This window comes from Pseudorasbora parva, chromosome 15, assembly GCF_024679245.1.
Source record: "Pseudorasbora parva isolate DD20220531a chromosome 15, ASM2467924v1, whole genome shotgun sequence".
Classification (NCBI taxonomy): Eukaryota; Metazoa; Chordata; class Actinopteri; order Cypriniformes; family Gobionidae; genus Pseudorasbora; species Pseudorasbora parva.
The window spans coordinates 31,280,453-31,296,950 of record NC_090186.1 but is presented as its reverse complement, the minus strand read 5'-3'; the positions used below and the strand labels follow the sequence as shown (position 1 = coordinate 31,296,950).

Here is a 16,498-nt window from a genome sequence, read left to right as displayed (position 1 = left end):
TACATTACTTTTACTTTTATACTTTAAGTACTTTTAAAACCAGTACTTTTACACTTTTACTTAAGTAAAAAGCTTGAGTTGATACTTCAACTGCTACAGACGTATTTTTAAACCCTAGTATCTATACTTCCACACAAGTAATGAATGAGAGTACTTTTGACACCTCTGCGTTAGTGTAACATTGTGTCCGTTATCTCACTTTCACCAACCCTTCCTTTCTGATCTGCGGACTTTCCCAGGCAACGGACACTATGCAATGAGAAAGTCACCAAAATAGCCTAGGCTTTACTGTGCTTTTTGCATTGAACCTGTTCAAATATGATTCATCTAGAGGCAAGTATAACTGACATTTCAATAAAGAAAATAGGTTAATATAAAATTAAAGATTAATTAAAGTAGGCTAAATCCTCTTTATTTACTTTTTTATTCATCCACTCAGCCTACTTTTTGTATGTAGCCTGATTGTTTAAACCTCGTCCCAGATTTTCAGACTATATAATGATCACCATTCATTCTTATACTTCTAAAACTTAAATGTTCACAATCATTGACCATTTAAGTATTTGTTATTTGAAAATGTTTTATAATGTTTAGGCTACATTGCTGCATGTCCCTCTGCTTCGACGTCATATCAGATCTAAAATAAGTGTTTAAAACAATTGTTTGATATTAACGTAATGTGTGTGTGTGTGTGTGTGTGTGTACCATGTTTCCTGTCAGGCTTTAATTGTCAAATTAAGCATAGTATGGAAAACAAAGACACTGTTATTTACACCGGTCCAATAGTGCTATAGTTAAAGAAATACATTTGAATAAATTCCTTCTTCATTCCTGTGTGTGACCAATCCACACATTAATGAAAATAATTAAAATAATAAAAACATTACAAACAATCATCCTCAATTTGAGTGTGTTTATATTAGATTTATTTTCAAATGGATGTTTTTATGAACATTAATATTATAAGATATTAAAAAGTTAGCACATATTATTTTGACACGCAATGATTATTTGCCTTTCTGTTCTTTGCCCACTAGTCTTTTTTAGCTATTAATAACGGAAGCTGGTACAGCATGTGCAAACACACTGAAATGAGTGGCATCCGAGAAGGGTCAAGGTCTCACAGAAATCAAGCTCCAAAAACTCAAACTTCATAACGAGAAACCTCTGGGGAGCTTAAGTACAATAACAGCTTTCAAACACAGCAAATGTTTTAAACAGCCCTAGGATTTATTTCAACAAATTTGTCTCACACAGAAAAATATTTTAATGTAAATATTTGTATGGAGGTACTGAATCTCTTTGTTTTTCAGAAGTTCGATTCATAATATCAATATATAGTCTTAATTCATTGTCCTAAAATCTTCATGCTTATGTTATATTTAAATATACAAATAAAATGTATAAATTAGGTCATATTTAATAAACTATCCAAATCAGCCACATCAAATTTTGTTGCAATATTGTCATGTTTAACACTGTGAAGCTGCTTTGAAACAATCGTCACTGTAAAAGCGCTATATAAATAAAGTTGATTGATTGATTGATATTTACGTAACATTCATACTACTGAGTAGATTATAACAGTTACCATTAATTGTATTTCCATGGAAGAAACTCTAAAGGCGTCAAATGATTACTGGCAACATGACAAGTCCTACTCATGCCCCTCTCGACCCATATTGTCTCTCTCTTTCCTTTATAAACAGAGCTGAGGATATTCAAAGAAAATAAGTGTTTCCCTGCTCACACCAAAAAGTGAAAGTTGGAATTGTTATTTTTATTATATTCAGTTGATTGATTTGAAACAAATGGACAAATGGAGAAAAATTGTTATAAAAAGAAAGTATATATTCCATTTCTGAATATAAAAATATGCAGTCAATTCCTCACACTCACACACACACACACACACACACACACACACACACACACACACACACACACACACACACACACACGCACAAACACACAAAAAGTGAAAGCAGTTCCTCCTTGATCAGTGTTAGAGAGGGGTATTTCCAGAGTTTAAAATTCCACTGCTTCAATTGGCTGATGTCACAGAGGATCTGGGAAGGGAAGTCCTGATCCATAGCTGAGTGCCTATATAAGTGTCCCAACACAGACTAGAGTCTCAAGTCAGAGCCATCATAATAATAAAGACCTACAGAGACGACCATCAACAGAACCCTTTCACATCTGTACATCTCTGATTATGGTAAGCACTGTATAGTATGCATAATGCATACACAATTAATATTATGTTCATCTAATTGATGTAATTTTTTATTTTTATTTTTGTAGGATGTTTGTGACAAAGTACCTTTGCACTTTTTTGCTTCCCTTGTTCTTATTTCTTCAGGTAAGAAAGTAGACCATTAGTGAACTGTACTGAGTAAATACAGTATGTAAAAATATAGTTTATTCAAATTTGGAATGGCTTATTTTTTCAGTGCTAAACATATGGGGAGGCACTGAAGGCTGGTCATACCACCACTCCGATTCCAAAATGACCTGGGAAGATGCCAGACATTGGTGCAGGCAACACTACACTGACATGGTGGCCATCCAGAACAAAGAGGAGATTTCTCACCTCAACAACTTTCTTCCACATATCAATGGATATTACTGGATTGGCATTCGTAAAATTCGTGGCAAATGGACCTGGGTGGGAACTAACAAGACACTTACCAATGAAGCTAAGAACTGGGCAGATAATGAGCCCAACAACGGAAGGAATAATGAAGACTGTGTGGAAATATATATTAAAAGAGGGAAAGAAGACGGCAAATGGAATGATGAATCCTGCATAAAGAAGAAGACTGCACTTTGCTACGTGGGTAGGTAGCCTTTATGCATTTATACGGTGTTATAAAATCTTTTAACCAATGCATTTTCAAATTAATTTCAATTTCATTCTGCTGTATCTGTTGTATAAATGCAACCATCAATTAATAGTTATGCACTTTTTCTCCTTCAGCTTCATGCAAGGATGACTATTGTCTTAGTGGTCATGGAGAGTGTGTAGAAACCATAAACAACCACACATGTTCATGCTTTATAGGTTTTCATGGAGAAAGATGTGAACATGGTGGGTAATAATAGTCTTGATACTGCAGCCTATATCTTTGTTCATATTGAAAAGTGAAATGTAACTTACCTTTTTTTCTGCTTTTCAGTTGTAAAATGCAATCCAAATGAAGTCACACCAGCAGATCATGCTACCGTCCAGTGCTCTCACACCAATGGAAATTTCTCCTATGGCTCTCAGTGTGAATACTCCTGTGAGGAGGGTTATGAACTAAAAGGTTCCAGTACAACAAGATGCACTTCTACAACTGAGTGGTCAAGCAAACCACCAACCTGTGAACGTGAGTTTAATTTACACTGGGGAACATTTACAGATGCTCTTCAGAACTCAAATTAATTTTCTTTGAAATGTCTTTGAATCTTTTTGCAGGGTTTCAGTGTCCAGAGCTGATCAAACCACAGGATGGTGAGATGCGGTGTAATCATTCGATGGGCATCTTCAGCTACCAATCTACCTGTGAGTTTGTATGTGAAGAAGGATACAAGCTGAGAGACTTCAGCTCCTCAACACTGTTCTGTGGAGCAACAGGACGCTGGAATGGTTCACAACCCACTTGTGAAAGTAAGAATGGTCATGTTTTTACATAATGTTTAGTTATAGGTTTGTTCTTAGTTTTTTGAAAGAGTTTAATCATGATCATATTTTCTTTTTTCCAGTTTTAACATGTAAACCTGAGGACGTCACCCCACCAGATCATGCTACCGTCCAGTGCTATCACACCAATGGAAATTTCTCCTATGGCTCTCAGTGTGAATACTCCTGTGAGGAGGGTTATGAACTAAAGGGCTCCAATACAACAAGATGCACTTCTACAACTGAGTGGTCAAGCAAACCACCAACCTGTGAACGTAAGTTTATTTTACACTGGTGAACATTTACAGATGCTCTTCAGAACTAAAATTAATTTTCTTTGAAATGTCTTTGAATCTTTTTCCAGGTGTTCAATGTCCAGAGTTGATCAACCCACAGGATGGTAAGATGCGGTGTAATCATCCGATGGGCATCTTCAGCTACCAATCTACCTGTGAGTTTGTATGTGAAGAAGGATACAAGCTGAGAGACTTCAGCTCCTCAACACTGTTCTGTGGAGCAACGGGACGCTGGAATGGTTCACAACCCACTTGTGAAAGTAAGAATGGTCATGTTTTTACATAATGTTTAGTTATAGGTTTGTTCTTAGGTCTTAGAAACTAGGCACATGAATTTAATCATGGTCATGTTTTCCAGTTGTTAAATGCAAACCGAAGGATGTCACCTCGACAGATCATGCTACCGTCCAGTGCTATCACACCAATGGAAATTTCTCCTATGGCTCTCAGTGTGAATACTCCTGTGAGGAGGGTTATGAACTAAAGGGCTCCAATACAACAAGATGTACTTCTACAACTGAGTGGTCAAGCAAACCACCAACCTGTGAACGTAAGTTTATTTTACACTGGTAAACATTTACAGATGTTCTTCAGAACTAAAATTAATTTTCTTTGAAATGTCTTTGAATCTTTTTGCAGTGTTTCAATGTCCAGAGCTGATCAAACCACAGGATGGTGAGATGCGGTGTAATCATTCGATGGGCATCTTCAGCTACCAATCTACCTGTGAGTTTGTATGTGAAGAAGGATACAAGCTGAGAGACTTCAGCTCCTCAACACTGTTCTGTGGAGCAACGGGACGCTGGAATGGTTCACAACCCACTTGTGAAAGTAAGAATGGTCATGTTTTTAGATAATGTTTAGTTGCAGGTTTATTCTTAGTTCTTTGAAACTAAGCACATGAGTTTAATCATGATGATATTTTCTTTGTTTCAGTTTTAACATGTAAACCTGAGGACGTCACCCCACCAAATCATGCTAGCGTCCAGTGCTCTGATGATCCTGACTTCTCCTATGGCTCTCAGTGTGAATACTCCTGTGAGGAGGGTTATGAACTAAAAGGTTCCAGGACAACAAGATGCACTTCTACAACTGAGTGGTCAAGCAAACCACCAACCTGTGAACGTGAGTTTATTTTACACTGGTAAACATTTACAGATGTTCTTCAGAACTAAAATTAATTTTCTTTGAAATGTCTTTGAATCTTTTTGCAGTGTTTCAGTGTCCAGAGCTGATCAAACCACAGGATGGTGAGATGCGGTGTAATCATTCGATGGGCATCTTCAGCTACCAATCTACCTGTGAGTTTGTATGTGAAGAAGGATACAAGCTGAGAGACTTCAGCTCCTCAACACTGTTCTGTGGAGCAACGGGACGCTGGAATGGTTCACAACCCACTTGTGAAAGTAAGAATGGTCATGATCAGTGTTGTTTAAGTAGCTTTTTGTTTTTATATTTTTACTTTTTATTTTAGTTTAATTTTTTGTAATTTTGTTGTGCTTTTGTAACTGTTTTAATATTAATGCATAGTTTTAGATGAAACATTTCTATTTAGTTTTAATTACATTTTTCTGTATAATTTTTATTTATTAACCTGTAAACATGAGTGGAATTTATGTTGTTTTACACATCAGATGTATTTTTACAAATTATTTTTAGAAATCTGTTCATCAATGTTCTTCTTCCCACTCAGTTCTTCACTGCCCAGCCTTTGACAGTCCTGTCAATGGAGAGATGAGCTGTACTTCAAGCTTTAGTTATGGCAGCAAATGCAGCTTCAGTTGTTTCGAAGGATTCCTCCTCCAGGGGGCTTCAGAGATCAACTGTACAGAAGAGGCAGAGTGGGGTCAGGAACCACCTCACTGTGAAGGTAATGAACAAACTCATGTTTCATTTATGGATTTACAGGTTGATTTAATATATTGTATTTTAAAACTAGTTTATACTAGTGAATTTTAACATACACACTTTGTCTTTTTCAACTCTGTAGCAGTGGTCTGCCCACAACTTCCTGAGCCAATCAACGGGTACATGAACTGCACATCTGAAGATCCCTCCTTTGGCACCGTCTGCACCTTCAGCTGTCTTGACGGCCAGGAACTTATCAGTAATGAGATGACGTGTGACCTCAATGGGACCTGGTCAGGGGAAGTGGCAGTGTGTCCAGGTAAACAGCAAACAATGATTGTTGTGGGATTCAGATATGCAGTTTCAGTGATGAAGTGAGAAAGACATTCTATAGATTTCCTTTTATCTGTATTTTCAGCTCAGCCTGATCCTTCTGCATCACTTATCAAAGCGACTGAAATGACTCTCGGGGTTGCTGGTGTTATCAGCTGCTCCAGCCTGTTCTTAGCCTACTGGATACTGAAGAGACTGAGGAGTAAAGGTGAGGTGGCGTTTTTTTTTTTAATGCTATGTGCAAAGATCCAGTATTTCATATATAATTTACTCAGATATGATCTTCCATATGATATATATATTCTACACAAAATGATCTAAAATGCTAATTTATGTCTTTTTGTTTTCAGCTAACAAGTTTGACCTGAACAGGTGAGATATGGCTTATTTTTCAATTATGTCCTTCTTTTCTTACATTATTACTGTTGTTATTTATCAATTTATTGCACTTGATTTATCCATATAGGACTACATCCTCTTTAACTCTGCTTTTGTCTATTTACATTTTTAGTACTTTGGATATTGAAGATCCACCACAGGTTTATAAGAGCAGTGTTAACAGTCTCATATAGAGCAGGAGAGCATCAAACTACACATGGTGAGCATATATTCCTCATGCACATAATACAGGCCAGTATGGCTCATTTATTTCAGTGAACAATTGATTTCAAAACTAATTCAACCTTCCTTTTCACAGGAATCTATCACTACTGCATCTCTGGACATCAAATTCTACTCAGTCTGATGGGCATTAGCTACCATTTTATCAGGCAGCAGTCCCAAATGAATGTGATTTCTACTTCCTAATGGAAGCTTTTATTATTTACTTGACTGAACATATTGTTCTGCACAGTTTAAATGTTCTCTTTTTATGTTAAATAATATATATTATTTTTGTACTATTTATTGTTCCAAAATAGTATTGATTTGATTAAACTATTTGGAATGTAAACCAATAAAGTTTGACTTTCATGACATCATGACTCGGGTGTTTTAATGCCTTATCCTCTTTCAGATGAGTGTCACAAGTACATACATTTATCATTTGTCAACATCAAAGCATAAATAAACATTCAATGATCGATCACTCCATTAGTGTGATCAGCAGTATATTTGAATCTTAAAGGGAGAGTTACTCCTAAAATTATCACCTTAAAATCACATAATATGGGTCAGGATCAGTGTTGTTTTAGTATAGCTTTTATTTTTATATTTTAAGCTTTCATTTAATTTTTTTTTTTTTTGTAATTCTGTTATGTGCTTTTTTATTTTGTATTTTATAAATATTACTGCTTAGTTTTAATTTTACAAAATTATATTTGTTTAAATATTTTTTTTCTATATAATTTTAATGTATTAACCTGTAAACATGAATGAAATTTATGTTGTGCTTTACACATCAGATGTATACCGATCAGGCATAACATTATGACCATTGATAGGTGAAGTGAATAACATTGATTATCTCTTCATCACGACACGTTAGTGGGTGGGCTATATTGTGCAGAAAGTGAACATTATGTCCTTAAAGGTGCCCTAGAATGAAAAATTAAATTAACCTTGCCATAGTGAAATAATAAGAGTTCAGTACATGGACATCACATACTGTGAGTCTCAAACACCATTGCCTCCTACTTCTTATGTAAATATTGTGCATGAAAAACACCAGAAAAATAAGTGATTCTCAAAATAATGCCACCTGTGACGTAATAGCTGGGGATCATTAATATGTACGCCCCCAACATTTGCATATATCCAAACATGTTCATTGTCAGACGGAACTGACAGAGCCGAATCTTCAGGACTGCAGGTAAACAAGCGACACTTGAGGATAGCGAAAACGGCAGCTCTCATGGACACAAATGTCATGTTCCAGGCTTTGCAGACGACGTGATGACTTTTCATACCCTTCCCACAGATAAAAAAATGTCAACAGTCATGGTTGGTGTTTATTATAATCGGATACCACAACAATTTAATTCAAAATCGTTCATTGGCCCATTTCAAGCAAGCTTCGCTCAGCGTCTTAAACTGAAGAAAGGGACAATTACAACTATAGCTTCAGAACGGCTTAACAGAATCCTATGGGTGACATCACGGACACTACGCCCATATTATTTTACAGTCTATGATTTGTAAGAATGTTGGCAACCAGGCAGAGAGCAACAATTCCGATGCACAATTGCATGAAAACCACGGACTTGGCAACACTGGCCCTTGATCGCAGTTTGTGTCCACCTGAGTTGACGTCATTCGCCTCCGTCCTTTTTTCAATGACGTACGACTCGCATTTACTGGGGAACATTATTTGACCGATTTGACCGGTTACATGGCAGACGCAAATGCATATCGAATCATATTGGATTTATTACCACATATGAGTGAGGCCTGAATCCGATCTGAGGATATCGGAATTCATGCGTTTTTTTCCTGCTTACACGTTCACATGTCATATTCGATCTGTGCCACATGAGAGGAAAAAATCGGAATTGGGTCACCTGGACCATGCAGTGTAAATGGGGCCTTAGTTACTGTCTGGTCTTGTCAGTATACTCACCACAAGAACTCTCCCGATCTACCTACCTACAATTCTGCTCTCCAGTGTGTTCCCTTGTCTCTGTCTCTGTCTCCATTGTCTCCTTGGCTCCAGCGTTCTGCTCTCCTGGTTCTTCTGCAGAGATATTGATTATTATCTGTTTGGTTATCTGCATTACCCTGCCATTCTGCTACTTCACTGCTCACCTGATTCACCGCTCACTGGCATTCATTAAACAGTCTTATTACCATCATCTGCTATCTGTGTATCTGTCTCGTAACAACCTCATCAACACTAATCTGTAAAACAGAATAATGTGCACCAACACAGATACACAGTCTCTCCAAGGTTGGAGCTGATTAAACTCCAGTTGTAACTAGAGTGTTCCCCAAAACATACTAATAACGTGCTTTCTCTCAGTGAGAGGTACAGACAATAGTACAGGCAATATTCATCTTGACTCTAGTGTTTCAGTAAAAGGAAATATAAAATTAATAAAATATAATAAATTAATTTAAAGACAAATCCATATTTTATATCTGGAAGCCGTGCTAAGTGAGCAAACACTGTTTCTGCACTCCTGACATGTTAGGGGTGTGTGATACCTCCAAAATCTAAACACAGGACACCATGTTGCTCTCAATATGTTTAGTGACACATCACTCATCTCTAGGCCATACCTTCAGTCACTCCTCAGAGACCAAATACAAACTTTAGAAAACAAGAAAGTCAGTGGTTCTCTTAGGGAAAATCATAACTGGAAAGAATCATTATAAAATGTAGGAAGGTAAATATTGATTAAGTCTTTGATTATGAATTTAATTGTTATATATATATACAGGTACTTCTCAAAAAGATAGCATATTGTGATAAAGTTCATTATTTTCCATAATGTAATGATAAAAATTAAACTTTCATATATTTTAGATTCATTGCACACCAACTGAAATATTTCAGGTCTTTTATTGTTTTAATACTGATGATTTTGGCATACAGCTCATGAAAACCCAAAATTCCTATCTCAAAAAATTAGCATATTTCATCCGACCAATAAAAGAAAAGTGTTTTTAATACAAAAAAAGTCAACCTTCAAATAATTATGTTCAGTTATGCACTCAATACTTGGTCGGGAATCCTTTTGCAGAAATGACTGCTTCAATGCGGCGTGGCATGGAGGCAATCAGCCTGTGGCAATGCTGAGGTGTTATGGAGGCCCAGGATGCTTCGAAAGCGGCCTTAAGCTCATCCAGACTGTTGGCTTTTGTGTCTCTCAACTTTCTCTTTACAATATCCCACAGATTTTCTATGGGGTTCAGGTCAGGAGAGTTGGCAGGCCAATTGAGCACAGTAATACCATGGTCAGTAAACCATTTACCAGTGGTTTTGGCACTGTGAGCAGGTGAAAGGTCGTGCTGAAATATGAAATCTTTATCTCCATAAAGCTTTTCAGCAGATGGAAGCATGAAGTGCTCCAAAATCTCCTGATAGCTAGCTGCATTGACCCTGCCCTTGATAAAACACAGCGGACCAACACCAGCAGCTGACATGGCACTCCAGACCATCACTGACTGTGGGTACTTGACATTGGACTTCAGGCATTTTGGCATTTCCTTCTCCCCAGTCTTCCTCCAGACTCTGGCACCTTAATTTCTGGATGACATGCAACATTTGCTTTCATCCGAAAAAAGTACTTTGGACCACTGAGCAACAGTCCAGTGCTGATTCTCTGTAGCCCAAAAGTGGCTTGACCTGGGGAATGCGGCACCTGTAGCCCATTTCCTGCACACGCCTGTGCATGGTGGCTCTGGATGTTTCTACTCCAGACTCAGTCCACTGCTTCCGCAGGTCCCCCAAGGTCTGGAATCGGTCCTTCTCCACAATCTTCCTCAGGGTCCGGTCACCTCTTCTCGTTGTGCAGCGTTTTTTTGCCACACTTTTTCCTTCCCACTGAGGTGCCTTGATACAGCACTCTGGGAACAGCCTATTTGTTCAGAAATTTATTTCTGTGTCTTACCATCTCGCTTGAGGGTGTCAATGATGGCCTTCTGGACAGGGTCGGGTCGGCAGTCTTTCCCATGATTGCGGTTTTGAGTAATGAACCAGGCTGGGAGTTTTTAAAAGCCTCAGGAATCTTTTGCAGGTGTTTAGAGTTAATTAGTTGATTCAGATGATTAGGTTAATAGTTTGTTTAGAGAACCTTTTCATGATATGCTAATTTTTTGAGATAGGAATTTTGGGTTTTCATGAGCTGTATGCCAAAATCATCAGTATTAAAACAATAAAAGACCTGAAATATTTCAGTTGGTGTGCAATGAATCTAAAATATATGAAAGTTTAATTTTTATCATTACATTATGGAAAATAATAAACTTTTATCACAATATGCTATTTTTTTAGAAGGGTGTATATGTACGTATGTATGTGTGTGTGTGTGTATATATATATATATATATATATATATATATATATATATATATATATATATATATATATATATATATATATATATATATATATATATATATATATATATATATATATATATATATATATATATATACAGATATGGAAAAGAGATATATGTATAAAGGAAAGAGAGAGACAATATGGGTCAAGAGGGGCATGAGTAGGACTTATCATGTTGCCAGTAATCATTTGATGCCTTTAGAGTTTCTTCCATGGAAAATACAATTAATGGTAACTGTTATAATCTACTCAGTAGTATGAATGTCATGTAAATATGAAATATGACATAAGCATGAAGATTTTAGGACATATATATATATATCATATATATATATGGTAAGTATGGTAATATATATGATATATATATATATATCATATATATATATGTTCATATATATATATATATGTCCTAAAATCTTCATGCTTATGTCATATTTCATATTTACATGACATTCATACTACTGAGTAGATTATAACAGTTACCATTAATTGTATTTTCCATGGAAGAATCTCTAAAGGCGTCAAATGATTACTGGCAACATGACAAGTCCTACTCATGCCCCTCTCGACCCATATTGTCTCTCTCTTTCCTTTATAAACAGAGCTGAGGATATTCAAAGAAAATGTAAGTGTCTCCCTGCTCACACCAAAAAGTGAAAGTTGGAATTGTTCTTTTAATTACATATTCAGTTAATTGATTTGAAACATATGAATAAATGGAGAAAATGTATAATAAAAAGAAATTATATATTCGATTTCTGAAAGTAAAAAATGCAGTCATTCTTCTGTGGCCGTATCAGCCCGAAAGCTCTACATTTCCTGAGGTCACTTCCTCACACTAACACGTCAAGAATGTGGTGTTAGTCTGAGTACCTCTAACAACCCCACCACACCACCCCCCAAAAATGCAAGCGGTTCCTCCTTGATCAGTGTTACAGAGGGGTATTTCCAGAGTCTAAAATTCCATTCCACTTTTTTGGCTGATGTCACAAGTGGATCCGGGAAGGGAAGTCCTGATCCATAGCTGAGTGCCTATATAAGTGTCCCAACACAGACTAGAGTCTCAAGTCAGAGCCATCATAATAATAAAGACCTACAGAGACGACCATCAACAGAACCCTTTCACATCTGTACATCTCTGATTATGGTAAGCACTGTATAGTATGCATAATGCATACACAATTAATATTATGTTCATCTAATTGATGTAATTTTTTATTTTTATTTTTGCAGGGTGTTTGTGACAAAGTACCTTTCCACTTTTTTGCTTCCTTTCTTCTTATTTTTTCAGGTAAGAAAATTAACCATTAATGTATAAACTCCAGGCTATATAAACTATACTAAATAAATACAGTATGTAAAAATATAGTTTATTCAAAGTTGCAATGGCTTATTTCTTCAGTGCTAAACATATGGGGAGGCACTGAAGGCTGGTCATACCACCACTCCGACTCCAAAATGACCTGGGAAGATGCCAGACATTGGTGCAGGCAACACTACACTGACATGGTGGCCATCCAGAACAAAGAGGAGATTTCTCACCTCAACAACTTTCTTCCACATATCAATGGATATTACTGGATTGGCATTCGTAAAATTCGTGGCAATTGGACCTGGGTGGGAACTAACAAGACACTTACCAATGAAGCTAAGAACTGGGCAGATAATGAGCCCAACAACGGAAGGAATAATGAAGACTGTGTGGAAATATATATTAAAAGAGGGAAAGAAGACGGCAAATGGAATGATGAATCCTGCATAAAGAAGAAGACTGCACTTTGCTACGTGGGTAGGTAGCCTTTATGCATTTATAAGGTGTTATAAAATCTTTTAACCAATGAATTTTCAAATCAATTTCAATTTCATTCTGCTGTATCTGTTGCATAAATGCAACCATCAATTAATAGTTATGCACTTTTTCTCCTTCAGCTTCATGCAAGGATGACTATTGTCTTAGTGGTCATGGAGAGTGTGTAGAAACCATAAACAACCACACATGCTCATGCTTTATAGGTTTTCATGGAGAAAGATGTGAACATGGTGGGTAATATAGTCTTGATACTGCTGCCTATATCTTTGTTTATATTGAAAAGTGAAATGTAACTGTTACCTTTTTTCTGCTTTTCAGTTGTAAAATGCAATCCAAATGAAGTCACACCAGCAGATCATGCTACCGTCCAGTGCTCTCACACCAATGGAAATTTCTCCTATGGCTCTAAGTGTGAATACTCCTGTGAGGAGGGTTATGAACTAAAAGGTTCCAGTACAACAAGATGCACTTCTACAACTGAGTGGTCAAGCAAACCACCAACCTGTGAATGTGAGTCAACTTACATTATATTATAGAATGAAAATGACACATTTCATCAGGCACTTTTAAAACACTGTGACATCTTTTTGCAGTGTTTCAATGTCCAGAGCTGATCAAACCACAGGATGGTAAGATGCGGTGTAATCATCCGATGGGCATCTTCAGCTACCAATCTACCTGTGAGTTTGTATGTGAAGAAGGATACAAGCTGAGAGACTTTAGCTCCTCAACACTGTTCTGTGGAGCAACGGGACGCTGGAATGGTTCACAACCCACTTGTGAAAGTAAGAATGGTCATGTTTTTACATAATGTTTAGTTGCAAAGAGTTTTTTGAAAGAGTTTAATCATGATCATATTTTCTTTTTCCAGTTTTAACATGTAAACCTGAGGACGTCCCCCCACCAGATCATGCTACCGTCCAGTGCTATCACACCAATGGAAATTTCTCCTATGGCTCTCAGTGTGAATACTCCTGTGAGGAGGGTTATGAACTAAAGGGCTCCAATACAACAAGATGCACTTCTACAACTGAGTGGTCAAGCAAACCACCAACCTGTGAACGTGAGTTTATTTTACACTGGTAAACATTTACAGATGCTCTTCAGAACTAAAATTAATTTTCTTTGAAATGTCTTTGACTCTTTTTGCAGTGTTTCAATGTCCAGAGTTGATCAACCCACAGGATGGTAAGATGCGGTGTAATCATTCGATGGGCATCTTCAGCTACCAATCTACCTGTGAGTTTGTATGTGAAGAAGGATACAAGCTGAGAGACTTTAGCTCCTCAACACTGTTCTGTGGAGCAACGGGACGCTGGAATGGTTCACAACCCACTTGTGAAAGTAAGAATGGTCATGATCAGTGTTGGTCTAGTAACATTTATTTGTATATTTTTATTTTTTATTTAAGTTAAATATTTTTGTAATTTTGTTGTGCTTTTGTAATTGTTTTGTAATAGCGCTTAGTTTTAATTCTATTTTTCTATTTAGTTTTATAAAAAAAAATTGTATTAACCTGTATGGGGAATTTATGTTTTACACATCAGATGTATTTTTAAAAATGCTTTTTCAGTTAGTTCATCAATGTTCTTCTTCCCACTCAGTTCTTCACTGCCCAGCCTTTGACAGTCCTGTCAATGGAGAGATGAGCTGTACTTCAAGCTTTAGTTATGGCAGCAAATGCAGCTTCAGTTGTTTCGAAGGATTCCTCCTCCAGGGGGCTTCAGAGATCAACTGTACAGAAGAGGCAGAGTTGGGTCAGGAACCACCTCACTGTGAAGGTAATGAACAAACTCATGTCTCATTTATGGATTTACAGGTTGATTTAATATATTGTATTTTAAAACTATTTTATACTAGTGAATTTTAACATACACACTTTGTCTTTTTCAACTCTGTAGCAGTGGTCTGCCCACAACTTCCTGAGCCAATCAACGGGTACATGAACTGCACATCTGAAGATCCCTCCTTTGGCACTGTCTGCACCTTCAGCTGTCTTGACGGCCAGGAACTTATCAGTAATGAGATGACGTGTGACCTCAATGGGACCTGGTCAGGGGAAGTGGCAGTGTGTCCAGGTAAACAGCAAACAATGATTGTTGTGGGATTCAGATATGCAGTTTCAGTGATGAAGTGAGAAAGACATTTTACAGATTTCCTTTTATCTGTATTTTCAGCTCAGCCTGATCCTTCTGCATCACTTATCAAAGCGACTGAAATGACTCTCGGGGTTGCTGGTGTTATCAGCTGCTCCAGCCTGTTCTTAGCCTACTGGATACTGAAGAGACTGAGGAGTAAAGGTGAGGTGGCGTTTTTTTTTTTAATGCTATGTGCAAAGATCCAGTATTTCATATATAATTTACTCAAATATGATCTTCCATATGATATATATATTCTACCCAAAATGATCTAAAATGCTAATTTATGTCTTTTTTTTCCAGCTAACAAGTTTGACCTGAACAGGTGAGATATGGCTTATTTGTCAATTATGTCCTTCTTTTCTTACATTATTACTGTTGTTATTTATCAATTTATTGCACTTGGTTTATCCATATAGGACTATATCCTCTTTAACTCTGCTTTTGTCTATTTAAACTTTTAGTACTTTGGATATTGAGGATCCACCACAGGTTTATAAGAGCAGTGTTAACAGTCTCATATAGAGCAGGAGAGCATCAAACTACACATGGTGAGCATATATTCCTCATGCACATACAGGCCAGTATGGCTCATTTATTTCAGTGAACAATTGATCTCAAAACAAATTCAACCTTCCTTTTCACAGGAATCTATCACTACTGCATCTCTGGACATCAAATTCTACTCAGTCTGATGGGCATTAGCTACCATTTTATCAGGCAGCAGTCCCAAATGAATGTGATTTCTACTTCCTAATGGAAGCTTTTATTATTTACTTGACTGAACATATTGTTCTGCACAGTTTAAATGTTCTCTTTTATGTGAAATAATACATATTATTTTTGTACTATGTATTGTTCCAAAATAGTATTGATTTGATTAAACTATTTGTAATGTAAACCAATAAAGTTTCACTATCATGACATCATGACTCGGGTGTTTTAATGCCTTATCCTCTTTCAGATGAGTGTCACAAGTACATACATTTATCATTTGTCAACATCAAAACATAAATAAACATTCAATGATCGATCACTCCATTAGTGTGATCAGCAGTATATTTGAATCTTAAAGGGAGAGTTACTCCTAAAATGATCACCTTAAAATCACATAATATGGGTCAGGATCAGTGTTGTTTTAGTATAGCTTTTATTTGTATATTTTTAGCTTTAATTTTAATAAAAAAAATTGTAATTCTGTTTTGTAATAAAGCTTTTGTCCTTTTTATTATTTATTTAAATGTATAATATAAAATGTATTTAATTTATTTAAGTGAACATTATGTCCTTAAAGTTGATGTGTTAGATGCAGGAAAAATTGGCAAGCGTAAGAATTTTACAGTGTTTGACAAGGGCCAAATTGTTATGGCTAGACAACTGCGTCAGAACATGTCCAAAATTGCAGCT

The 16,498-nt window shown here is 36.5% G+C and overlaps 2 protein-coding genes across 2 annotated transcripts; both read left to right on the top strand.

Moving 5' to 3' along the window:
• The first annotated feature begins 2,014 nt into the window (after nucleotides 1-2,014).
• LOC137041426 (E-selectin-like) lies at nucleotides 2,015-7,116 on the top strand. Its single transcript, XM_067417694.1, has 18 exons — nucleotides 2,015-2,218; nucleotides 2,305-2,362; nucleotides 2,454-2,840; nucleotides 2,981-3,091; nucleotides 3,180-3,371; nucleotides 3,461-3,652; nucleotides 3,748-3,939; nucleotides 4,029-4,220; nucleotides 4,319-4,510; nucleotides 4,600-4,791; nucleotides 4,897-5,085; nucleotides 5,175-5,366; nucleotides 5,654-5,830; nucleotides 5,951-6,127; nucleotides 6,227-6,349; nucleotides 6,492-6,513; nucleotides 6,653-6,739; nucleotides 6,839-7,116. The coding sequence occupies exons 1-17, from the start codon at nucleotides 2,216-2,218 to the stop codon at nucleotides 6,711-6,713; spliced, it is 2,652 nt and encodes an 883-aa protein (XP_067273795.1). The 5' UTR covers nucleotides 2,015-2,215; the 3' UTR covers nucleotides 6,714-6,739; nucleotides 6,839-7,116.
• A 5,082-nt stretch (nucleotides 7,117-12,198) lies between these two features.
• On the top strand, nucleotides 12,199-16,015 carry LOC137041427 (E-selectin-like). The gene is made up of 14 exons (XM_067417695.1): nucleotides 12,199-12,290; nucleotides 12,377-12,434; nucleotides 12,546-12,932; nucleotides 13,073-13,183; nucleotides 13,272-13,463; nucleotides 13,547-13,738; nucleotides 13,825-14,016; nucleotides 14,106-14,297; nucleotides 14,558-14,734; nucleotides 14,855-15,031; nucleotides 15,131-15,253; nucleotides 15,395-15,416; nucleotides 15,556-15,642; nucleotides 15,739-16,015. Exons 1-13 carry the CDS (start codon nucleotides 12,288-12,290, stop codon nucleotides 15,614-15,616), a joined length of 1,887 nt encoding a protein of 628 aa, XP_067273796.1. The 5' UTR covers nucleotides 12,199-12,287; the 3' UTR covers nucleotides 15,617-15,642; nucleotides 15,739-16,015.
• Nucleotides 16,016-16,498: the final 483 nt, after the last annotated feature.